Below are 25,556 nucleotides of genomic sequence, written 5' to 3'. Positions count from 1 at the left end.
AGAAACTGGTGAAACCGGCTCGTACCAGGTTCCCACCCTGCTGTCGAAATAATTAAACAGAACCCTTTGGCAACTCCAAAAACATTAACTGAATTGATTTAGCTTTGTAACAGATCCTTGATACTCCTTATAATCATGACGGATGTCCTTTGGAGTGAATGGCTGCCCGGGTTCTCATTGTGAGGTTGTCCAAAGTGTTGTTTCCATGCAGATAAGCCGAATCATTCAGCGGGAGTGAAGTATTTTGACTCTTTCACCCTCCACTGTGGGCCAGCTGAAGGTTTCATTTGCTCCTTGCATTTGTCCGGCGCTGACAGTTTGGCAGCCGTGCAGGAATCAGTTGTCATGGAAATGGTGGATAAGGGTGAAGCACATGCAGCAACCCAGCGGGGTCAAGGAGATGACAAGCAAACGACTCTCCCTCTCACTCGGTCCTGAAAATAGTGTTTCCAGTAAAGAAGTAAATGCATTTGCATTTTCTAAAATGTCTTTTCAGATGTAAATGTTAAATTATGGGAATAATTTTTTTTTTACAGTTGTAAGTAAATGAGAAAAATGGAGTGTAAGTACGTGAAGTTTTGGTGCTGGTGGTGTTTGAGAAAAGAGTTCATGGATGCATGTGACCACCAAAGCCTTCTAAACTTGTGGGCACTCGCACACGTGGGTTTATTTTTGTGTGTCTGTGTGTGTGTGTGGGGAGGAGGGGTAGTGATATGAGTCACGTAGTTGAGAGTAAAAATAGCAGAAGAGTCAATTAGCCAGATGCTTAAAGCTGCTAACATGATAACATGTCTCCTCTTTTTACAAATACCAGTTGGCCATTTTCAACCAAGAAAACAGCTTTTGAAGAGTACAGGCCCGACAATATGAGAAATATAGAACCAAAGCACCTGACATACCTGACTGTGTATTTTACCTATTTTACCTAAGAGCTGATTCGGCCATTTTAAACACCATCTCTCTCCTCTTGGCCCTCCTCCGAAGTCTTTGTTGCACCACTTCGGCATTCAGATGTTCCCAGGTAGACACAGAACACATCTTCTCGGCTGTAGAGGCATCCTAGAGGGCATTTTGTCACGTCTACTTGCGAATTGGGCCTGGTACAGAGCACTTTATCATGTTTTATCTACCATAGTGGCATCCAAGAGGGCACATTTGCAGCTTTTTTTTTAACATGATATCAGTGTTGCTTTTATTAAGCATCTCTTTATCATCTCATTTATAAAAGCTCCTGTTACATAGCAGGTGATACACAATCTTGTGCTTATGCAGTAATATAAATTGAATTTAAACATATTTCTGTGTATGGTGTTACCAACAGGTCATGAATAGCATCGAAACAACCAAAAAGTGGAAGTATCTTTATTTGCACAAGGTGATTTGTGTAACAGCTAAAACTATTTCTCACTTCCATTTTCAGACTAGTCCTGCCTATCATGAGGCAACAGTGGCTTTTACAACACCTAAGCACTTGAGAAACTGACTGTGATTAGATTCATGATTTCTCACATTTTATCCATCAGGTTTAAATTAAAGTAACTGAATTATATAAAAGTGATATCCAGATGAGATAAAGTGGTATCCTGTGTACGTGAGGCTGAGGCGGTTTCATGTCAAGTCTTCGACCACAGCGAACACGAGCCGTCTTGTGTGATAGTCGAGGCTTATGTGGATCTTGAGGATTTGCGGTTGCATGTTCCAGCCATTGTGACCTCTTTTTATTTTGTGAATCTGAGTCCCTCCAAGTCTGAAAACAATATTCATGTAATATCCACCGGGTTTACAGGACAGTGGGTTAGTAGGTCCCCCTCAGACACACAGATTTCACCTGATAAAAATGGCACAATGGCGCAATCTGTTATTCTGCTGCCGTTCAATTACACTTTTGTGTTTTCAGTAACTGTAAAATCCACAAAACTGCATTTACCCTGGATTCTTTTATTGTTTTTTTTCCCTGTCTCGCTGAGATAAAGCAGGAAAAAGACGGACTTTCTCTGTATAATTTTAATTTGTTCAAATAGGGACCCCTTTCATTCTAACCTCACAACTATTAGGACACAGCAATACACAAAGCAAATACACAAACAAGCTAATTTAATTTCCATCAATGCCTGAAAGTCTTTCAGCCAATTGAATATCACATGGATTCACAGATGATTAGTTTCTAATAGTAAAAGCAGTATTGTCTTTTCCAGGTGTTCGTCAGTACCAAACAAAACAACCTTTTTCAATGTCCTACATCTCTCACCGTCACAAGTAGGCCAGTGGATCAAAATAATTAGGTTACTCACACAGTCACCAGTAGTGCAAAGATTTACTGGTACTGATCCAGACCAATTGTTGTGACCCATTTTTGGAGCCTTTCAAGACCACTCGGTAAACATTGTGGTGTCAGAAGCGCATGACTTCATGTCACTAATCCTCCTCTAGACAACAAATCTATAGGGTATCAGTGAAACTAGGTCATTCAATGAGAACAATTTGCTCTTCTATAACATCATCTAAAGAAAACAAACTTACGTCAACAGTACAAAAAGATTTATTGACATTTTCTTGTCTGAAGGACTTTAAAACTGTGCGGTATAAAATGCAGTGTCAGTGTTTGATGTGTATGATAGGGCTGAACTAAAGGCAAAAAGTATTTTGACTTATACCCTGACTGCAAGGAATCAGTTTCAGTGGGAATGGTAATTTTTTCCTTTTCATTTTTACAGAAAAAAAACATTAAAATGATGTGATTTCTGGGATTTCTTCCCAACATGTAGAAAATATTATTTTTGAGCCAGGGAATCTCTGAAGCACCACCATTCTTCAATTATAATGGTATGTTGAGTCTCCAATTTGGATATTACAATTTCAATGATATTTCTATTATATACTGTTCACTCCTAGTGTATGGAAGTCCTTTTTTTACTCATGGTTCCTCATTAACTCAGCAGATAGTCTTTGCTTTATTAAACCCAAGAAAGAAATGCCAGAGAAACAAACTTTTTCTTTTCATATTTTATTTGGCGCATATAGAACATCTGAACATAGAATATCTTAAATAATATGTGTAGTAGGACTTATCAAAGAATAATTAATGCATTCTATGACAGTGACAAAGGAATGAGTGTCGAGCATGTATGTGCCATCTCTAGCCAGCAGTGGTGAGTAGTGTTATGCGCAGGCTGAGATAGGGTGGCTGAGGCCGCTGAAGTAAGACTTTTCTCGGTCGCTCATCAGCTCAAAGTGCAGCGGCTGCTGGCAGAAGGTGCACTCTGCTGAGGAGTGGGGATTCAGCCCCAGGCCCACCTCTTTCCACGTGTCCACCAACTTCTCTGTAGCGGAAAAAGAAGAGGGGGGGTTGAGTTAATCTTTATTCTGAAATGAGGGACAAGTTTAATCTCCAGAGTGAATTTTAACTTCATGTGTACAAGACTAGATTGTCTTACCAACAAAGTATTTCATCATCTCAGGGGTGTGGTGTGGCGTTGGGGCAATACGCAGGAGCTCTTCTCCCCTGGCAACGGTGGGATAGTTGATGGCCTGCACGTAGATGTTGTGGCGACTCATCATGAGGTCACACACCTCTGTGTTTTTCTCAGCGTCTGATACCTGGAAACAATTACGGAAATATAGAGCCATTAGAGGAGGCTGTGGGGAGAAAGACTGGGTATACAATTTGCATTTATCATATTTTCATTCGCCAATAAAGTCAACAATAATTACCCGGACTGGGATGATGTGGCTGGGGCAGTGCACCACCGGCAGCCCAGAGTCCATCAGCATTTGTCGGAGCAGCTTGACGTTGCGCTGGTGTTTGCGTCTCAGTGTACGGCCCTCCTCGCCTTTAAGAACCTGGATCGACTGCCTTGCTCCAGCTAACAGCATCGGTGGCAGAGAGGTGGTGAAGATGAAACCAGCAGCGTAGGAACGCACCGTGTCCACCAGGGCAGCGGTACTCGCAATGTAGCCGCCCACACAACCGAAGGCCTTGCCTGGAAGAGGACATGTCACATTAGTGGTTTGTATCACTCAGTGGTCTGCGCAAAATCCTCCCACTGTAATCACACAAACTAGATTATTCTGAAATGGCAGCTGCAGGGGTAGAGGGGCCTTTGAGCTCTGAGTTAGAAATAAATGCCCCCTCTGCTTGACAGCGACAAACAAACGGGAGTAATTCAATAAGAGTGCAACAAGAGCCCACGGTCTCCTAGCAACAACAGAGCTGCTCCAGCTTCTTTAAGCCCTCTGGCATATTCAGTGACACAGACGAGGCCTGATCCTGAGTATAACAACAAAACAGAGAGCTACGAGATTCCCTACAAGCTAGGAGCAGATTCATGAAAACATAAATTAAAAATAGAGCAAACTATGAATGGAAAGATAAATATAATGATAGAACTAGCCATTTATGTGAAATATAAACATCTTAATGTCTAAATTCTCAGTGTTTATGTACTGACCTAGTGTTCCTGAGATGATATCCATCTTGTGCATGATGCCATCACGGTCTCCGATGCCACCTCCTTTGGCACCATACAGGCCCACAGCGTGAACCTCGTCTACGAAGGTGATGGCACCAAACTCATGGGCCACATCGCACATCTCCTCCAGCGGACACACAGCACCTGTGTTACAGAAGGAAGGATAAAAAGAAAAGCTTAGCCAGTAGCCAAAGTACAGGCATAAAACAGGTCATTATAGTCTGATCCCATATCTATAAATTATGTTGCCTTTGCTAGTAAAATTACCAAATTTGATTGAATTCTGGTTCTTGTAAAGCTGTAATCTACTTTCTTGCCAGTCAATGATTCCTAACATTTTCATGACATCTAATGAGCAACAATGTAATAAGTTAGGTTTATAGATGGTTTCATAAAAACATAAAAATAATGTCAATAACATAAAACTAACCATCCATGGAATGCACGGTCTCAAAGGCCACGATCTTCGGTTTTGTGGGGTCTCCCTTCTGTAAAAGCTCTCGGAGATGGGAGACGTCGTTGTGGCGGAAAATAAATTTCTTAGCACCGCTGTTTCTGATACCCTGAATCATTGAGGCGTGGTTGCCTGCGTCGGAGTAGATTTCACATCCTAAAAAAGCAGACAAGACAGAGGGAAGTGAGAATGAGAGATGGTCGGAACAGCGGCTACGTCGAAGAGACTCCATTTTATACGTGATTGTCACACATTGTATAACATATCGGATTTTTTTGTTTACCAGGTAGCATCTTGGCCAGAGTGAAGAGGGTGGAGTCGTTGGCGACAAAGCAGGAGGTGAAGAGCAGTGCTGCGTCTTTATTGTGAAGGTCAGCCAGCTCTTGTTCCAGTTCCACGTGGAATTTACTGGTCCCAGAGATGTTCCTGGTGCCTCCCGCCCCTGAGCCATGCTTACGTAGAGTATCCCTGGAAACAGAGGAGAAAATGGACAAACAACATTTATATTATCTTGTCTGTTTGTTTTAAGGCTGAACAGCAACATTTTCTTGTAACACTACAAGACATGGAAAAATATAAATAATTAAGATAGATAAGAGAGTTGCCTATTAGTAATGGACAGTTTGCTTCAGGTGTTACTGCTGTATTGACAACAAGAGAGCTGGGCAAGCTCAGACAAGCTTAAAGGAGAAGAAAAACATCCCACCTCACTGGGCCCCAATGACGTTTAAGTGTACACTATGGCTAACTAACACCCTACACCCACACAAACAATGGACTGAATCACTCATGAGGGTCAAGTTGTATTCAATTGCTATGTGCTGCGTCAACAGGAGACATGGACATGCAAGAAAAATATTTGTCTTATAACATGTAAACACATCGAGACCCAGGGGACGGAGTCAAGTGTGTTTTTCAGCTACATCACCCTCACACAAACCACTCCCCCATTACTTACATTATGGATTGAACGACCCGAGGGTGTCGACTCATGCCCAGATAGTCGTTGCTGCACCAAACGGACACCTCCCTCTTGTCCTCTAGGGAGCCTGTGAAGTCATCAGCCATTGGAAACTCTTTGGCCAGACGATTCACAGTCTTAAACACACGGTATGTGTGGTCGTTCTTCTTCTCTACTATCTTCTTCTCAAGAAAGTCATCATACCGGAAACGGGACACTGTAACAGAAGAGACAAAGCTTGCTTAACATGGCTTGCATTGTGATGAATGGAGCAATGCCTAATGTGTTGAAAGTTGCCGCTCACCTTACACAAACTGACCAAAACAAACTGACTTCAAAATGACTATCAAGTATTTAACAACTCTTCCATTTAAATTAATATGGCAGTTCTGTGTTTAAACTTTTCCTTTTGAATAAGTTGTCAGAAAGCACTAAAAAAAACGTACTACTACTGGGCAAGTTGTCCTGCAGCAGGTGGGAGACCCTTTTAGGCCGCTGTTTCAGGAGAGCCTTCATCAGATTAGTATGCTCATCTCCACTTCCCTTCATGTTACTGTCCATGGACGGCTTCTTCAGCTGGGAAGGGGACACTTCTAAAAAAAGGTCAAGGGAGGACAAAAAAATAGTTTCAAATCACGTACAGACTAATGGGTCAAACCAATGTAATCGAATCCATTTCTAAATGACTCTTACCCTTCTGGACAGTGCGGACTTCCTGAACATCCTCTTGGAACTCAATGCCGACCTGGCGGACCACACTGCTGTTCTTCTGGCCCATCTCGGCAGCCAGGAAAGGGCATTTGGAGGCCACTGCCTGGCCTTGGGGTGGCATAGGGTGGCCAGCAGGCAGCTTGGGCTCCACTTTCTGTTTGGGGGCTGCAAGAGGACAAAATACATTTTAAACTTTAGATATTTCACTACTAACAACCTATAAACAATAGCATACACAGCAATCCTTGAGTTATTTCAATAACTGGAGTATTTCACTTGAATATAATGTAGTGACCGTGTTTAATAGGTTAAAAAAACTCCTTATATGTCACCCTCACCTTCACGGGTGTCCTCAATCTTCTGGTAAGAGGAGGATGAAGAGGAGGAGCACAAGGCCCGTGCCATTGATGGAGCCATGGGCTTAGAGGCCAGCTCCATCATGATGGGGCATTGCTGGGCGTACACCACCAGAGACTTTTTGGTCTGCTGGAGGAAAGCCTGGGGCACACGAGTCAGGAACGGACAGCGACGCAACAGCACATCCATACTCAGAACTGATGGCGATGATTGTCTGGAGGAGTAAAGGAAACAGCCGAAACTTAAATAAACTTCCATGTGCTACAAAACCTGTTTTGCAGGGTATTTGCTTTAAGGCACAGTACAACAAAAGATACAGCGGACATTTTTTTACCCTTTATACTGGTGATGCAATCAGTTCACACAGTTTCAGTGTCATTTACACACAATACATCGATAATGATGCATGATAGACCTCCAAGGTGTCATATCATTGTCCTGACCAAAACAATCTGAAAGGGATAGATTACACTCCAAATAAGATGGGGAACAAATGAGAACTGTAGTATAATTTTAACCATTATTTCAACAATACAACAATTTTGTTAAACTATGATTTTCAAGGTCAATAATAGACCTTCAAGCGAAACTGTTTTAAATTACAATAGCCTGCTATCTCGTGTATAAAAGGGAGGTTTGAGTACCTCCCTGAAACCAACACCGTCTCCCTGAACAGCATTTTTCCCAGTTTGTTTCAGTCATCCTCTCAAATGATCCCTTTACCATCTTATTTACTGGATTGGGTGAAGTGCTGGGGTCATTGCAACAGGTTTCTGAACGTGACATTGTAATAAACACGTTAACCAAAACAAATCTTGAAAAGTTTGATTGCGTAAAACCGAAAATTACGTATGTTACGTCAATCCATGTGTCATAACCTTCCCCCCAGATGGAGCCAGGTTTACACATTCCTCGACAGAGTGATCACTCCCACACTTGCCCCCCTTTTAGTTTCGGGAAAAGGGATAAGAGCCAGGAAAAAGTCCATTCTGAGGTGAAACTAATTATATTTACAAATGTAGGTCAATAAGCTACCTATAAAGCTTGTCGTGGTGACAAATTTGATAATACTTCTTGCTGTCTCTCATACAATCAACCCGCGAGTATGTAACTGGTGTTACAGTGAAAACTGTATGCCGTCAGATTTTGAAACCTTTGACTTTTTCGGTAACCTTGCTTGCACTCGTGTATGTTCATCAACATGACATGGACGGGGTTATTAACACAAGCCGTTAGCTGCTGCTATTGACGCTACAAGCTTAATAATAGTCGACATTTTGTATCGTTTGCAAGCGATCATGAGCTCTAAGTGCTGCTAACGGGATAACTCGGAAATCATGCACTGCTTATTAAACATTGAAGACAGCAAGAGTCACGACTTGCTGTCTTTAATGTTAACATTAAAAGAACTGGGTAGGTTAGAGCATGAGGAGAAACAGTATTTACTGTAAGGCAGCCTGAGTCTTAGTGTAAAGCACAATCGCTCGTGGTCCTTGCCGGGTGACCGAGCTTAACGTTAGCTAGCTAGGCTGCTAGCGTTAGCTAAGAAGCTAAAACCAAAAGTGAGGGTGCAGATGACAAAATAAGAAACTTACCTCTTGAAAACTTCACACTTGGCGTCCGAATGCTCTTAATAAATCGTGTAGTGGACAGGATGACAGCAGCGGAGCACCTCTGATGTGACTCTCTGGTGAAAAAAATAAGTTGTTTTAAGAGCCGGAGAAGATGACTTCTGCGTTATCCTGCACTGAGGACGAACGAAGAGGACGAGGATGTGCAAGTGCTTATAAGAGCTTACAACCATGGCCGAGACCGGGCGGAAGTCTCGCGAGATCTTGCTTACGTCAAAGGCCATTTCAGCAGTCTCGTGTGAGTCACACATGCCATAAAACAGTCTTATCTCCAGGAAGGTGTTTTCTATGTCGATATTTTGAAGGTATATAAACACATATATATACATCCATATATATAGACTTTAGACTTTAGACTTTTATTTATCCCACATCGGGGAAATTTACTTGTTACAGCAGCAGGTAGAACAGACATACAATAAATACACCAGCAGGTAGACAGACATCCAATACGTACAGGGGACATAAAAACAAGTAGACATAAAATACTAAAAATACTAAAAAGGATTTAAATAAGAGACAGAAAATATAAATGTGTAGAAAAATAAAATAAAAGGTATTAACAAGGTATTATTGAACACAGTAATTACACAGAATGGCGGAGGTAGAAGTGGTAATAGTGCAAGATATGGTGGTATTAAGGTGCTTATGGTGCTACATTATGTGTACACACACACATATATATATCTTTATATATTTGTATTTGAATGGACCTGGAGTCTAATAATAAAAAGTCTCTCTCTCTCTCTCTCTCTTTCTCTCTCTCTATATATATATATATATATATATATATATATATATATGTATGTATGTATGTGTATATATATATATATATATGTATGTATGTGTATATATATATATATGTATGTATGTATGTGTATATATATATATATATATGTATGTATGTGTATATATATATATATATATATATATATATATATATGCTTGTTGTGACCTAGAGACATTGCATATAAATCACTGTATGTTTATCAACAGTACTGACAGGGGGCAGGTGCTGCGAATTCACAATGACATTACTGCATGTCTGTAGACTCCATGTTAAAAGTGGACAGTCAGACTGCCCCTTCAAGTGGTGTATGCCTAATTTTAAGGGTACGGGGTCGTGTTTATGAATAGATATACTTCTTAAATGTCATCAATTTTAACTTCAGCTGAAGACGATGCTGTCATGTCGTGGGTGGAGTAGAGAGATTTCTTGTGCACATGTGACCTCTGGTGTTGAAAAAGAGACACTGAACCTGAAATGTTTGACATAGACATAACATAGATTGTGTAAAAAGTCTTTATTTCATGTGATTGTGCAAGAAGGCATCAAAAAGTAAAGATGGGAGAAGAAATTAAATGTGAATTTTCCCTCTTGGCACTGAAGGTCTCTATGAAGTCTTCTGTTTTCAGACCTTGTCCTAAAATGACCTTCTAAAAACAGCATGGACAAACAAATAGTATGTTGCTGCCCCCTGCAGATCACTTTAGGAGTTGGCAATAAAGTTAAACATGCAGTGCTGGACTTCTGCAATGCTGTCTTTGATTTAGATCTTAAACTCTTTAAATTCTTTATATAGATTAAAGGTAATCTATACACGTAGACATCATTTTCTTATTTAGCTTTTTATCAGCCTTCTTGTATGGAAGCCCATTTCCCCCAGTTAAAGAAAGAAAAAGATGAAAACTAAGCTTGATGAAAAAATATTCCCACGGTAAATCAAGGTACAAGGTACATTTATTGTCATTTTTTAAACAACAAAGTGTGTTCTGAGCTCTGAGTTTCAGAGTCATTAGGGCCACTTGTGGGTTGTTGGTCAAACCGGCCTTCATGTGGGTTTCTAAGGCTAGGTGAGCCCAGGTGTGAATGGTTGTTAAGCTGTCTGGGGAGAGAACTCAGTACAGCATTGTAGGTGGGTGATACTTCTGTATCTTTTGCCAGATGGCAGCAGGGTGAACAGACCATGGCTGGGGTCGCTGTTGTCTTTAAGTATCCTTTGGCCTCTGTGCAGACATCTCACTTCACTGATGTCACTGATGCTCTCTGATGGGTACCACTGATGGTCTTGCCGATTTTAATCACCCCCTGTAGAGCCTTCCTGTCCTGGGCTGTGCATGAACCATGCCAGTTTGTGATGTTTCCAAGTCAGGATGCTTTCTCTTGCTCCTCTGTGAAAGCTGACCAGAATCTCGCTCAGGAATTTAGCATTCTTAAGTTTCCGTTGGAGGTAGAGCCTTTTCTGTGCTTTCTTAACCAGGGTGGTGATGTATGATGACCAAGATAGGTTCTCAGTGATGTCAACGAACCTCTTATCTCAGTGAGATAAAAAAGTCACAATTATAAGATAAAAAGTCAATTATTTTCAAAATTTCTGTTGAACAGTTAACAGGGCCAGTGTAAGTATGTTTAAACTGGCTCCTGAGGAGAATCTATGTGTGTGCCTGGTACCTCATGTCTAACTCACCTTACGTTTGGCACACCTTGTGCCTCATAAGTTTTTATAACCTCAGGCCAGTGTTGAAATGTTACTGCTGTATGCACATTTACTAAAGTACAGTACAACTTTGTGTTACTTGTGCTTTACTTGAGTTTTACATTTTGTGCTGCTATATACTTCCATCCACTATGTTTCAGAGGGAAACATTGTAGTTTTGACTCTATTTCATTTGTCCGACAGCTATAATTCCTATACGTCTGATGACCAGCTTAAAAAATATGATGTACTTCGTGGGTAAAAATGTCAAAATGATCTCCAGCTTGACCAGCAATATACAAATCCATATTACACCATAATTTACCAGTAATGCATGTACATTATCCAATGCTGAATAAATATTTGCAGAATGATAGAATGATTTGTGCTCCATAAAGTGTAGTTTTGCTTTTGGAAGATTTATAGTTTCTCACATTCTGATATTTCCACCTGTAGTCACCACGGGAAATCAGAAAATGGTCACAAAGCAAGATAATCTGTGCATCAGCCACAACCTCATATAGTACGAGTGAGCCACGGTGATATCTGTCATTTCCGCTCAGGTCTTGAGGCCAAAACAGGACCTTATCCACAAATCTGAGTTCATCTGATTGAGTTAGATGAGTAAGTGAAACAGAAAGGCATCACCAGGAGCCACGTGAAATTAATTACAGTGAGCTTCATGTCTGGACCAGAAAAGTTAGGCTACATTAAAATTAAGGGAGGTGCTTTCGTTCTCTCAATCACAAATATACCAGACTGCCCTCAGCTGCCGGATGCACCTCTGGCCTACCTATAGTTAGCAGGCTGTTTACCAACCGCACACATTAGTGGACACAGCTCACAGCACCCACTCAAGCAAAAAGATACAGTGGGCGAGTCCTGTATATGTGAGAGTGCAAAAAACTGAGATGTCTTACTCGCAGCATTTCCTGTTACCACAAAGTTCGTTGTGCAATACCATCTGCATCTGAGTTGCCATTTTGTTTTCACTTCATCATATTAAACTGTCAATCAACAGTAAATTTATAGATAGCAAGTTCTGATAAACATTTATCGAGGAAAAGACACTCATACTTAGTTAGGCTATAGTTAGCTGACTGCAGTATCTTCGAGTTTTGGACTGGTATCGGATAGAAGCAGCCATTTGTAGATACATTACGTTTGGTAAGGGTTATAACCCCACTGGACAACTGCCCCACAGTCACTATAATTTGGAGGCTCCATCTTGGAGAAAAGCACAAAGTTGAGGTACAATTTTAAAGCCTATATTATTTAGCCTATATTATTTAGTTGTATCTTACATCTTACATCTTTACATCTTACATCTTTAGATTTCTAAATAAATAAATGCATTTCAAACTGATTGTGAAACTGATAAAATTATGTTTTGTATGTGATATCTAAATCCATTCAGTAATTAGTAGGTGTCAGATAAATGTAGTGGAGTAAAACGTGCAATATCCCCCTCTGCAATGCAGTGAAGTAGCAGAATTAAGTATATACAATGGAACAGTAACTCAAAACTTATTTAAGTGAGCCCACTGGAATACAAGTAAATGCACTTTTGCAGTTAACAGTGGTGGAATAAACACTCAGGTCTTTTCCTTATGAAAACGTAGCTGTAATGCAGTGTGAAAATACTCTTCCACAAGTAAAAGTTCTGCATTCAAAGGGTTCTGTAGTAAAAGTGCAAAGTATTACCATCAAAATATATTTTTAGTACCAAAAGTTGAAGTACGCTTCAACTAGTTATCGTGTTATAATTATTGATGCATTTTGCAACTGGTAAAAGTGGACTACTTTAATTAGGATTAGTAGAGCCTTAACCTTTCGTAACATATTATTATTAAATTGTTCTTTATATTTTGCATTATTAATGTAAAAAAAAAACAGGTTAAACTAGTCTGGCATTCATTATTTACTATGATTTAAAATACAATTTAAAAACAAACTCAGTCAGTGGCAGTAATATATTAATCAACCTCAGCTGGACAAAATGCTTCTCACAGATCATCATGGCAGAGAGGAAAAAAATTCATGACGGAAGGGTGGGCGGGCCTTCGACTGAGTGGGGCAACTGTGTTTTAGACGATCTTTGCAGCCGCCGCTCAGCTCAGACTGCAGCTCCGCTCCAACTGTCAGAGGAGAGAGTCCCGAGTCCTGCCTGAATCCGGGAATCTTCCGAGGAGCCATGGCGTCAGGCCTGTCCACTGTTGTTGTGTTGGCTCTGTGTGTGACCCTGGCCCAATATGTATCTGGTGAGTTTGTTTTTTAACCTCTAATCGTTGTATTCACATGTGTCTCCCATAATTTTGTGTCGTTGTTTAATTCTTTACTGCGTGTTTTAACGTTAGCTTAAGTTAGCTTAGCTAACTGTGTAACGGCGGCTCAAACGGACCAAATTCGGGGCGATGCCAGTGACGATGGCTTCGCCGACACTGTTTTCACATCAATGTATCTCTGCTAAAACTAGTTAACTACAGGCCGAGTACTCTGGTACCAGTTCCTCTTTTTATAATTTCAATGTCGGCTTTGTTTGACAAAGAAAACCCCAAGATGCAGATGTAAGGAGAAGTGGTGGACTCAGTTAAGTAGTCGTTGTCGATGCTTTGCCATTTCCTCGACTGTGTCGCTATTGTTGGATGTGGTGTGATGATCCCTGTAAATAGACACACTGTCTCTTTGCCATGGAAAATCCATGGGGGTGAACAACTCCAGCTAAACGCACCCCACTGATAGATGAGGGTGGTCAAAAATATTAACAAACATCTCTCATTTATAACGCGAGTCAATGACCATAAAGTTCAACATCTTTCTGTATAGTCTCAGCAAAGACTAGACATTATAACGTTCATCAGCTAATGCAGCATTCATTGCAGGATTGTTGTGTTACACTGCATTACTTTGAGCTAGCTACTACATTAGCAACTGAGGGTATATTTTGGTAGCACCAGATATTAGTGTTGGAATAAATAAATAGCTGCAGCTAGTGATAACTCTCATTATCTATAAATAAATTGCCTACCCAAATACAGTCAGTGTATCAGTGTATATGATTATGAAAAGCAGCAAATCCTCACATCATAATAAACAGAAGTAGATGATGTGTGGTGCTTTTGCTTAAAACAATATTAAAACAGTTGTTTAAGTGGCAAAAATAGCTGCTAATACATTTTCTGTCCATTTTGTGTTTCATCTTCTACACCATAACTTTAATATATAAAATCTTAAAGCTGTGAAATGAGGCATGTGTGTGTTGCATTAATCTTTTGTGCTCTACTTCTCTTTTACACATGTCTGAAAGTTATATCACCACTAGTTTTGTCTTCAGACGTAGGAATGCTAACCTTTCTGGCTCCTCTCTGCTTTCTGTCTCTGCTCTGTTACAGCGGGGAGCAGGGACTGTGAATCGTACACAGATATGCACTACACGTACCATCAATCCAAGACGTGCCTCATTGGATTCTGTTGTGGGAGCTGCAACAAGAGATACTGCTGTCAAGATAGTTTCTGGCGTTTTACCGAGGAACAACAAGAAAATTGGTATTCTACTGCTTTATTCTGTAATAGATGATAAATTACTTCTAATTACAGTTGACAATTTCTGTGTTAGATGGTGAGACAGAAATACTTGAAGTGGGTTCTCTCTGATTCTCTCTCTGTGTCCCGGTGCAATCACGTCATAGATGTGTTGTTGCAGCCCGTTGCAACAGTTATGCAGTCAAGAAACAGGAAGTGGTGTCTTCCTGTGCACGACCACCAGCCTGAATCTAATGTGTGAATCAGTTGCAGCTTGCAGCAGGAGTCTAGATTTACATAACAGAATATGAAGTATGTCTCGCTTACGTACATGTCTGGTGTCTATTTAGGGATTTTACAAACTGGACAATATTCTGTATGTATAATAGAGAACTGATTTGTGCTTTCCAGCCGTGATTGCTGTTGTGACAAATATAGTTTTTTATGTGCCAATAATGTAATTGCAACATCAGCATTGACTCATGTGATTTCCTCTTTGTTCCTTTTTTAGCATGGACTATAGGGCTGACCATTATTCACCATTTCCCATGGTCCTTGGTATTGTTGGCGTTGTTGTCAGTGTGCTCATAGTCGTCTGCTGCTGTGTTTGTCCCTGCTGCTGCCTGTACAAGATGTGCCGCAAGCCAAGACGTAAGTAGCCCTCCACTCCATTAATCCTCATTAATGTTGTTGATGATGCTTTGAGATAGAGCTCTACAGCCTTGATATTTACAGTAGTCAAATTTTCAGGGGCTGACTTAAAGGAGAAGTACACTGAAATGTGGATGCATGCATTTTTGTAACAGTCACACACTGAAGCCTTAATTTTGTTTGGAATTTCCCTCAGTAGTCTCCATATTTAGTAGCCGTATTTAGGTACCACATAACCTTTCAAATCTACCACTTTCTGACCACATTTTAATGACGATATCAGACTCTTGGTTTCCAGTGTGTTGGGAGTATTTGTCTAGTTTTCAACACAGAACATCAGGACTTGAAGCGTGTTTGGCCCACCCACCACATGACTTTCATTACTGTGATGACTTGACCTTTCTTATAACACAGACACGGAGACACAAAGCTAAGAACTGGTCCAACGTTCCCTCAAATCACAATGATATGAATGGATTTGAGACACTGACAGCAGTTACAAAGAGGTGCTTTATTCTGTGACGTTTGTCTTTTGATAATTTTGTATTTTGTCATCATGCGGCGGGGCTGTGCAAGGGTTCACTGGGGCTTTTTAATGATCTTCTGTGGTGAGAAGTGTATCCCGCAGGTTGCTGAATCAGTATAGTCATCAGTGATAATTGCTGTTTGGAACACAAGCCAAACTTGAATACTGCTGTAGTTTATGCTGCCGTTTAACAAGTCAAGGCCTGCTTAGTTCTGGTTTTCAGTTCTGATTTTTAGTTCTGGTTTCAATGAAATTGCCTTCATCAAAGGATAGGTCGATAGTCTATGTTTTGATATATGTAAAGAGTAAAACCCTAACCAACAATGAGTTCATCCAGGTAACAAGTATTGCCTGTGTAACCACAGCCTGATGTAGCTTATTCCTGTGCAGTAGACCTCAGTCCCACGTACGCAAACCCACCCGGTGGCTTAAAATAGTCCCCAGCAAATACACTATTTCCTTGTTTGACTAATGTTTGCTTTATAGCTACAGTGCTGTGATGGTTAAGAAATAACCATGGGATTTGCCCTTTTAAAAAATAAAACTGTTTATTTCTTAGCTGTATTTAAAGATTTACATTTCAGTAGGGATGAATGGACTTGCAGCTGAGCGCGACAGACAGACTGCTATTTGTTGACGGTCATAAAACATACAGAATTTAGTTAACCCTACCCTTAAAGGGACAAATTGTAACATATGGCTATAATTTTAGTTTAAAATTGTCAAAAAACTACTAACTAACATTATCGACAGAATGTGAAGAAATAACAGTCTTAACGTGTCAAAGACATCTATGTACTGTGTTGTAGAGCTATCTGCTAAAGTTAGCATGCTAAGTAAATAAGTAAACAAATTAAACTCACAAAATGTCAACAAGGGAAATAGTCTGACATTTGTTTTCTTTACTAAACAGAAAAATACAACTGTACAACCTCTGAATTCGAGTTTCTCGCTTTTGTCGTACTAAGGCGAGCTTACTTACCAAGAACAAAACAGTCTTGGTTGTCTTTCCACTGTCACCTCCTGTTTGGTCAAAATAAATCGTCAGTTCAGCGAGCATGGTGTGAAAATATTCAAGTGCTACACGTCATTTTTGTCTGCTGCTGATGCATAACCGAAGTTGGTCAGAGCTGCTGTAAATCACCTCCGTACTGTCTTTAAACTGACCAAACAAATCAACGCGGCTCGGTTTGACTCGGTGCTGGTGTCAATACGCCATTAGGTTTAACTGCTGCTGTAGTTTGTCTGTATCGCTTCCGCTCTATGAGCTGTGTTCGAGTAGGACTCTAAGGTTTTTGAGACGAGACGTCAGAATGAAACTCCATCTTCATTTGCGAAAGCCTCTTATGATTAGGTGTGACTGATCCAAAACCTTCAGGAAGTAAGCTTACCGTAGTCTTATGACCTTGGAAACACTCCAACATGTTTGTAACCAAGCCAGTCTTTCATAGTTACATCTCAGATCCAGTTCTCACGGCTCAGATCATAACAAAATGCATTGACCTTGGCGTCTGTTCACCTCTGTTGAGGAATCTTGCAGAGACAAACAGACTAAGTGGGGCCAATGCATGAACATTTAAATTACCTTATGTAAACCTTACTTCTGTCTGTGTCTTTCTTAAACGAACAAACTTGTCGTAAATTGCATATTTCAACCTAATGAATGCCACCTTTTCATGAGGAGGTGCATGAGATTTTGTCATTGCCATCATTGTTCTAATCTGCGCCACTAAATTTGGTATGAAAAGCTACTGGTTACGCTCTGAGTGAGGAGAATGTCATTGACAAAAATATTACAAAAAAGAATTTCATTCTGCAAACTTTTAGCTCCTGTTGTCATAAATTAGCGGATACAAAATAATAAGTTTAGTAGAGTTTGTCGTGGTGTTAAAGCAAAGCAGTCAATGATTTAAATGAGAGTTGATAGAGCGGGATGTTACTGTTACAGAGAAATAACAAGAGAATATTATAACCTAAAGTAGGTGATGATGCTCTGTAGGGTGCAAAAGAAGATGGACAGGGACTTGCATAAAGACCCTGAACTGTTCATGTTGCTGTGCATTTGCAATTAAAATCTAAAAAACTCTAATCTTAATTGTAAACCATGACACTGATAATGATATTTATACATTGGGTTTTGTCTTACTTTTGTTTTTGCGAATTTTGGTATCTTTCAGATTCCAAATTAAGTTACGTAAATGCATTATGGTTTCAGGCAAAATCAATTATTTCCCTGACTCATGCAACAGGGAATTTAGTTAGTAACTAAGATACTGTATGAGAAAACTGAACGCCACAAATTCTCTTGAATCACTCTTTTGTGTTCTCTAAGAACAAATCTGTTCGTACAAGCGGTTCTCGCATGAGGCTTGCTTAGACAAGCGTAAGGAAGGAAAAGAGAAACACGGAGAGATGCAAGTATAAATTGGACTCAATATTTCAACAAACTAACAGTAAGTGTGTACCTAAACAGGGAAAACATTGCCACACCTTCATTTATACAAGCTTTGTGCAATCAGAGACAGACAGCCTTCATCCTCTGGTCTCTCCATTACAACAGGGTGGATATAATTCCAGTTCATGTCTCTGTCGTCCTCCTCGCCTTCCACCCATTATTACTGCTGCCAGATTTCTTCCAAGTTGTCTTCTTTACCCAGTGCTTTGACTTGATATCACTTATCTATTTGTGTCCACCCTTTAACCCACTTCTTTTAATGAATTCCCCATGGTGGGGGAAAGCACCTGAGGTGTGTGTACATTCGTGTCAATACTGGAACATGTTCACCGTCGTAAATATTACACATTTCCTGTCAGTGTAGTCTTTTAGCTAGCTAGCTCCATGCAGTGTCTGCAGTGTCTCAGCTCTGGAATAGAGCGCTAGGCTAAAAGACAGCAGGCGAGAATGTGGATTCCCTGACTGGGGCTGTTGCTTGTCAGGATCACATCCAGGAATGTCAGCGCTCCACCTCGTGTGAGTCATAGTTTCCAAGACAACCACTGGGGGAAAACTCCAGACCATCCCACGTCATTTACAGGAAGTGGTCATGATGACTCCCTCTCTGTTAGGGGGAAAAAAAAGCATATGGCGGGGCACACACACACACACACACACACACACACACACACACACACACACAGACACACACACACACACACACACACACACACACACTTTTGTTTTCCATATCTTCTCTTCCCTTAGGCTTTACATAATGATTTTTAAACAATACAATTTCTATTTCGCTTAAGTTGCACAGTGATGGGTGTAGTCAAAACACAGGGTGGAGGTTTGGTTCTGTGTTTATATTTTTATATACATTTATTTATATCAATCTAGCAAGTAGCAAATTACGATGAAGTTGATTTTTAAATAGCTGCGTAAATCTCTACACGTACTAACCAAACCATGTGTAGTTTCCTTGATGGAGACCTGATACTTCATCATAGCCCTAATCTGTGATAAAGTATCAGTACCGTCCTTTTCAATCTCTTTTTCTAACAATATTTACTATAATAACAGTATAGATCAAGTGCTTTGTGTGACTGTGTGTCTGAAAACACAGTAGGTGTATTATTTTCCATCCCTGATTATTGCCTGCAGGTCTGCCTACCAGGCCGTATCAGGCCTCTACAACCTACACCAGTAGCATAGGGCAGACAGTAGGCAGTCTGAGCGACAAAACCAGAGGCTAGGAAAGTCCAAATATATACACACTGCTGGTGCTGACAAGGTCGGTTACGACAGTTGACTCAGATGAGTGTATTAGTATTTTTAATTAATTACTTAAACGTTAATTTTGAAAAGTAAGCCCAGTGAAAATGACACACTTCAGTCCCTGTCTTCTCTTCAGTGAAAATGAAGAAGCTCATGCAATGTTTTTTGTAACAGTAAATTAATCATAATTCATATGACAGGAAAATTTGTAGAACGTTGACTTGATAGGATTTATTTATGTTGCACAACCAAATAACTTCTCTGAATGGAATCTGAACATCTCTTTTTTTGTTGTTGTTGTGGTAATGCTTTACCATTGTGTAAGAATAATGATGAGCCTTTGTGTTGGTGGTGACGAAAATAAATGTTGGTTAGCCTCTCAGCAAACTGCTCAGCAATTCCTCCCATCGCTGTACTCCCCCTACTTCAGCTGAAACTGAGATTAAGCATGCAGGCTTTTATTGGCTGTATTTCTCATCTGTTCTGTGTTGCGTTTGCTTACAGCTGTGATAGCTACCACCACCCACACCACAGTGGTCACCACCGCTCCTCAGCAGTACCCACGGCAGCAGACTGCAACACCTACACAGCCTCAGTCCTACCAGGGAGCCCAGTATCCAGCCTACCAGCCCGTACCAGTGCAGCCAGGTTACGGAGCCCACCCCCCACCTCAAGGTTACGGAGCCCACCCCCCACCCCAAGGTTACGGACCTCAGCCCCCACCCCAAGGTTACGGACCTCAGCCCATGTCAGCATCACCCTACCACGGACAACCGCTCTCAGCAGGACCTCCACCAACGTATCAGGAAGCCAGTGAGTGTGGTTTTTTGTTAACCTAGACAAAGAGTTACAGGTCTATTTGTTACAGCCTGTTCTCAAATCAAAGACAACTTCCCCTTTTATAACGCACTACCAGTATTAATTCTGTCTACAAAAACAATGAAAAAAAATATTTGTTGTCTAGACTCAAGATGAAAAGTAGCCTTTGAAAAGGAGATTTATGACTAATGCATCACATTTTTAACAATAAAAAACAATAGTGCGAAAGAGGAACAAATGGACTAATTACCGTTCTTCAGTGACCTGCCTGCATATGCAGAATTGAAGCACATTCGAACTGAACAAATAAACTGAAGCATCTTGCATTCAGTAGCCAAATTACCCTGCCTGTAATGTTCAATAACATAAGTGATTCTACGAAGGGAGAAAGTAGCAGATTAATGGACTAACTTCACAGACAATCCCACTGAGAATTTGACAGGAAGTGGCAACAAAACAGCTGAGACAATCCACAAAAACAAGGATGTGGCTGTATTGTGGCTCATCAGTTGACTAGCTTTTGGTCTGCTATTAGTGAGAATCACAGCATTAATGTTGGCAGTCAATCATCCAGATCCTCCTCTAGATGTTCACTAATATTCATTGTCATGGTCTAAAATCAAATTATTAGAATTTTAAGCCTTAAAATGTCTTAATGTAATTTTGACAGGTCTTAGAAATTGAATGGATTATGAAGAAAGTGTTACTTTTATCAAGTTGCATTAACTTTGGTCTCACTAATCTGGAAAAAATTGCTACTTCAGGAAGTAATGAGTTAGAATTGTTTCTGTTAACTTAGCTTAATCTAAAATGGGGAAAAATGCAAGTTTAAAAAAAAGACATATTCGAAGCACCTTGTTGTGCAAGAAAGGGCTCATATTATGAACTTCGGGTGTAAAAGTATTGGGTCACATGTCAGAAATTCAGAAATGCAGGTTAATTTCTGCAGGAAATGGACAAATAAAAGCTTTGAGGTTTTCAGGAGTAACATGATCATTACACAAAGTTGATGATTATAGACTTTTTTTTTTAGAAACACCCAGTATACTTTAGAAAGCACCCTTAAACATGGGGTAACGACACATTACAATGTAGCTTTAAAGCACATTATGCAATTTTGGTGCATCAGAAAAGCTGCAGTCAGAGGTGGAGGTGGAGTAACCACTGCTGGTATAAAGTTGAGTCAGCTCCAGATTTTGTATGATAGGAAATTGCCTTGGCAGAACTGACGTCATGGTTACTGTCGGAGTATTTTCAGCTCCTTGATCCTCTTTCCGTCCTTTCTTTCTGTGTCCAGCCGGTCCTAGTTACCCTCCCAACCCGATGCCTTACAGCCAGGCTGCATTCAGCCCCGGACAGCCAGCGTACCCTCTGCAGCCTCCTGTCCATCCGCAGGCCCCTGTCCATCCGCAGGCCCCTGTCCATCCGCAGGCCCCTGTCCATCCGCAGCCCGGTGCTCCAGCCGCACACATGGACTACCTAGCCCAGCCAGCATACAACCCGGATTTTGTTGCACCACCACCCAAGACTGGATAAAGGACCACAGGACCGCAACTCTCAGCCACTGCAAAAGTGCTGCAATGTTTTCGGAATTGGCAGAACTGGAAATGTGTCAAATGAATCTTGGTTCATGCATTTGATGGTTAAATATAGGAAAGTTAAGATACATTTGTAGCTGTTGTAGTGTATTTGTTCTGTTGAAGAGTTGCCAAGGGAAAATGTTGATTCCTCTTGGCTCGTATTGCATGGACTTACGATGTACAAATGGTGAGACTGTTTTGTTTTTTTTCTTAATATTTCGTAGTGGCTCCATCCTAGTCATCTTGGTGAATTACACACAAAACCACTGAGTCTGGTTTTGAAGATTAGATGAAGTTCTTTGACATTTTCCAAACGTCTGAACATGCCTCAACACCTCCCACCCAGTCCTTGTCTCTGCTGTGCACCGGCCAAACTTGCCTCACCTCTTAAGTCACCATCTACAGTGATTGTGGTCAAACTTTGGACGCTTTTTGGTGGTTGCAGCCAAAATTGCTCTCTGCAGGTTTATTCCAGATCGATACAGTGCTTTGAACCCTTCTTTATGTACATCCCTGTGTTCTTTGGTTGCTGATGTTTTCGGAGGCAGTAAATGCTTTTTATAATGTTACTTGGGAACAAATCAAGTCCAAAGTGCGTAAGGCCGGGGTCACACCGCCTGCCTGAGCAGCAAGTGTGCTGCACAGAATCTCTTACTTTTTACTTCAGGGCTCATGTGAACAGGTCAGAGCAGCCACTCAGATTTGCATGTTGCCTATGTCTCGTGATGTGAGCATTTCAAATATAGCGTACTGCAAGTTTCTTTGACTGAAGTAGTCCTGACTGACTTTTTTTTTTTTATTGTAAGCACACGCTTCCTAACATTTTTTCTGTCTAAACTAAATTTAAATTAAATTTATATTGGAATGAAGCGAATCCTTCTTTTGCTCGAGGTGTACAACAAAATGAGTGTGTGTATATGCAGCTTTTTTAGTGTGTGTTCAGTTCAGTTTTTTTGTGGAGCGTGAAAGAGTTTTTATTGATGCAAAATCGATGGTGTTGGAAGCAGCTGAGCCGCAGCAGTTTAGCAAGGTAGCTGTTAGCCACAGGTGGGCGGTGTGTCCCGGCGTAATACTTTTCTCTAAACGATACATGACGGAAAGGCTACATGTCAGATATTCAGAGTGTTAGAGTGAATAAGCCTCCAGCAAAAGGGAATGTTTATCATGTCACTTCACCAAATTAAGCCTTACACACAGGGAAAGTTCACCTTCCATTCAAGTTTTACATGTTCATGCACAAGGGAGATTTCACACAGGTTTTCTTTTTCTACTCAGGTTTTCATTTATTGTGCTCATTTGCCCATTTTGCAGCATGTGTATCTAAGCTGAAATGCAATGCTAGCTGTGGATGAACTAACCAAAGGAGATTTTCTTTTTCTGTTCAAACAAACATTCATGCAGTCATAAACAAAAACAAGTGCAAAAGTTATAATGCAAGAAACAACTGTGCCTTCTCAGCCTTATTACTTTTATCAAACTCAAGAATGCATTGTCTTTTACAGCAGTTTCAAATCTCATTTTCTAGGTTTCATGGGTGTTTGATTTGTTTGGTTCACATAGTGTTGTGTTACTCGTATTTACCTGTCATCATGCAGGTTTACATTGACTTCAAGCAGCCTTACTGTTTTTTATGTAGCCTTTAAACTTTAAATCCTTTAGTTACAACCAAAACTGCGCGTTTTTTAATCTTCACAGGTCAATATCTTCTTAATCAGTATTGTGTTATTTGCCTTGTCAAATCATAATGTTTTTTTATTTTTTATTTTCTAGAAATTGAAACAGTTTCTTAAGTAATAAGCCTTCCTTCCTCTTCTGTCACTTCTGTTTTTCTGTAACAAAGTCATCACTTAAAATTCGACAATAGCTCTACTAAAGTGACCTTCTCCCATGATCCAGCCAAACATGGAAAAGTACAGTCATGGGTCATGTGACGAGCCAGAAGTTGATCTTTTGAGGAAGTCTGTTTGAAAATCCCTGTCTTTATAACTTCCTAAGATTTTGATGTTGGCTGTGGTCAAAGTATTGCTGGTACAGGTTTCAGAATGACTTTCACTCACATCTATGCTGTGGCTTATTTTATTTACCTGCCGACATGAAAGAATTTACATGTCTGCTAATTAAGGGGGCCCAATGTCCTCACATATCTTTGTAATTTGCAACATAGTGGATTTGTGAGGAATGTGCATGCGTCTCTTACATCGACCAAGTGCTTTGTATGTGCACTTCATTGTGAGCTTGCCCTTTTTTTCCTGAAATCTGTCTTTATAGATGTGTTCTGCCTGTAATTTCATTCTTTCGGCCAGTGTTGATTCTTAAACGTGATTTTTGTTGGAGTGTTTTTATTTGTGTGTGTGTGTGTGGATTGTCCACATTTGTGTTTTTATGACAGATATACCAGCAGAGATTTAATATTGCGCCATCTGTGTTTCTCGTCCAGGAAGAATTGACGTTGATGCTACCGTGAGAATATATGTGATTTTATTTTGTAAAAAAACACACCACTTGCCCTGCAGAGTACAATAAAATATATATTTTCTGTTTTCCCCTAACTTTGGTTATTGAATTCTCAGAATGGAAAATGCACTCATTTCACATTTCCACTAGACAACTCAGAGGCAAAATAGATCACATAAACTAAAATAGAGCACAACAAAGAAATTATTAAATCATTAAGTGAATACATAACAGGAGTAAGAAAGGAACATATATCAAAATTGTCAAAAATGTCAAAAAAATGGTACTTTGACCTACATGCTAACACCAGCATGCTATAATGTTCACAATAAAATATTAACTTGTTTAGCTGGCTTATTGGTTGCCATGTTCACCATTTTAGTTTAGTGTGCTAGCGTGCTAATGTTTGCTAATAAGCACCAAACGCAGACTGAAAATGATTGGTTTTATGTAAGTACTAAGTAAGTACTAGACAACAAATCACCTGAGTTATTTCAGTTCAGTCCGAGGGGAACATATATGTCTAAGTAATTTCATGGGAATCCATCCAGTAGTTTTTGAGATGCTTGGGTCTGGATTAGCGTGCTAGCATTAAGGACGCTACATTAAAACATGGCTAAAAATTGAGTAAAGTAGGGTGAGTACCCCAATGTCAATTTAATTACCCACAAATGTTAATAGACTAACCTCTTATCAAGAATGGAGTGTTCAAAACAGCATAACAAAGGCTAAAGTGTGTGAAGTGGATTAGACATTGGCTTCTTAGTCCTGCTGGTCCAGATTCCAGATGTTTATTGTCACTCTGGTTGTACAAGTACACTCGTGAAAGTCTTTTGCTTAGAGACTAGGTTGGAGAGACAAGGGTGTATTGTTGTGCAAAGATAATAAGTGTAAAATAAAGCAAAAGGTATACAAACCGCACAAACGATCAAAGCGATTTGATTGATTGAAAGTACAGCAGCGATGGTGGCAGTAAGGTGCATATGACTGCTCTAACCGGCTGGATGATAATGGCAATAAATGAATAAAGACAGAATAATATGATGATGAACATATTTGTTAAAGATCCAGAAGCTTTATAGCATAATAGTGTTTGATGTTTTTACTTTATTTTGAGTTTTTATGTTTAACATAAAAAGTCTCACTTCAGTAACATCAAATTGATTCATTTTATTGATAGATGAGTACATGTACCCATCATAGGCACTTGTGTGCCTTGAGGCGAGTTC

General features: G+C 40.1%; 2 protein-coding genes across 3 annotated transcripts; one reads left to right on the top strand and one right to left on the bottom strand.

The window, feature by feature from the left end:
* Positions 1-2,994: 2,994 nt before the first annotated feature.
* alas1 (aminolevulinate, delta-, synthase 1) lies at positions 2,995-8,720 on the bottom strand. Of its 2 annotated transcripts, none has more exons than XM_084349997.1 (11): positions 8,548-8,720; positions 6,934-7,166; positions 6,578-6,760; positions 6,337-6,477; positions 5,882-6,101; positions 5,207-5,391; positions 4,900-5,079; positions 4,449-4,613; positions 3,712-3,980; positions 3,435-3,597; positions 2,995-3,320 (listed from the first exon to the last, which is right to left on the bottom strand). In XM_084349997.1, exons 2-11 carry the CDS (start codon positions 7,139-7,141, stop codon positions 3,160-3,162), a joined length of 1,875 nt encoding a protein of 624 aa, XP_084206123.1. In that variant the 5' UTR covers positions 7,142-7,166; positions 8,548-8,720; the 3' UTR covers positions 2,995-3,159. The 2 variants fall into 2 exon arrangements, with proteins under 2 accessions (XP_084206123.1, XP_084206122.1); XM_084349996.1 differs by having other exon boundaries at positions 6,331-6,477; positions 8,548-8,719.
* A 4,357-nt stretch (positions 8,721-13,077) lies between these two features.
* On the top strand, positions 13,078-24,422 carry LOC311255009 (uncharacterized protein). The gene is made up of 5 exons (XM_084349131.1): positions 13,078-13,321; positions 14,453-14,606; positions 15,094-15,233; positions 19,979-20,287; positions 21,591-24,422. The coding sequence occupies exons 1-5, from the start codon at positions 13,255-13,257 to the stop codon at positions 21,827-21,829; spliced, it is 909 nt and encodes a 302-aa protein (XP_084205257.1). The 5' UTR covers positions 13,078-13,254; the 3' UTR covers positions 21,830-24,422.
* Positions 24,423-25,556: the final 1,134 nt, after the last annotated feature.

The sequence above is a fragment of the Pagrus pagrus genome (assembly GCF_965226575.1).
Source record: "Pagrus pagrus genome assembly, chromosome: 3".
NCBI lineage: Eukaryota > Metazoa > Chordata > Actinopteri > Spariformes > Sparidae > Pagrus > Pagrus pagrus.
This window is presented reverse-complemented; position numbering and strand designations above follow the sequence as displayed.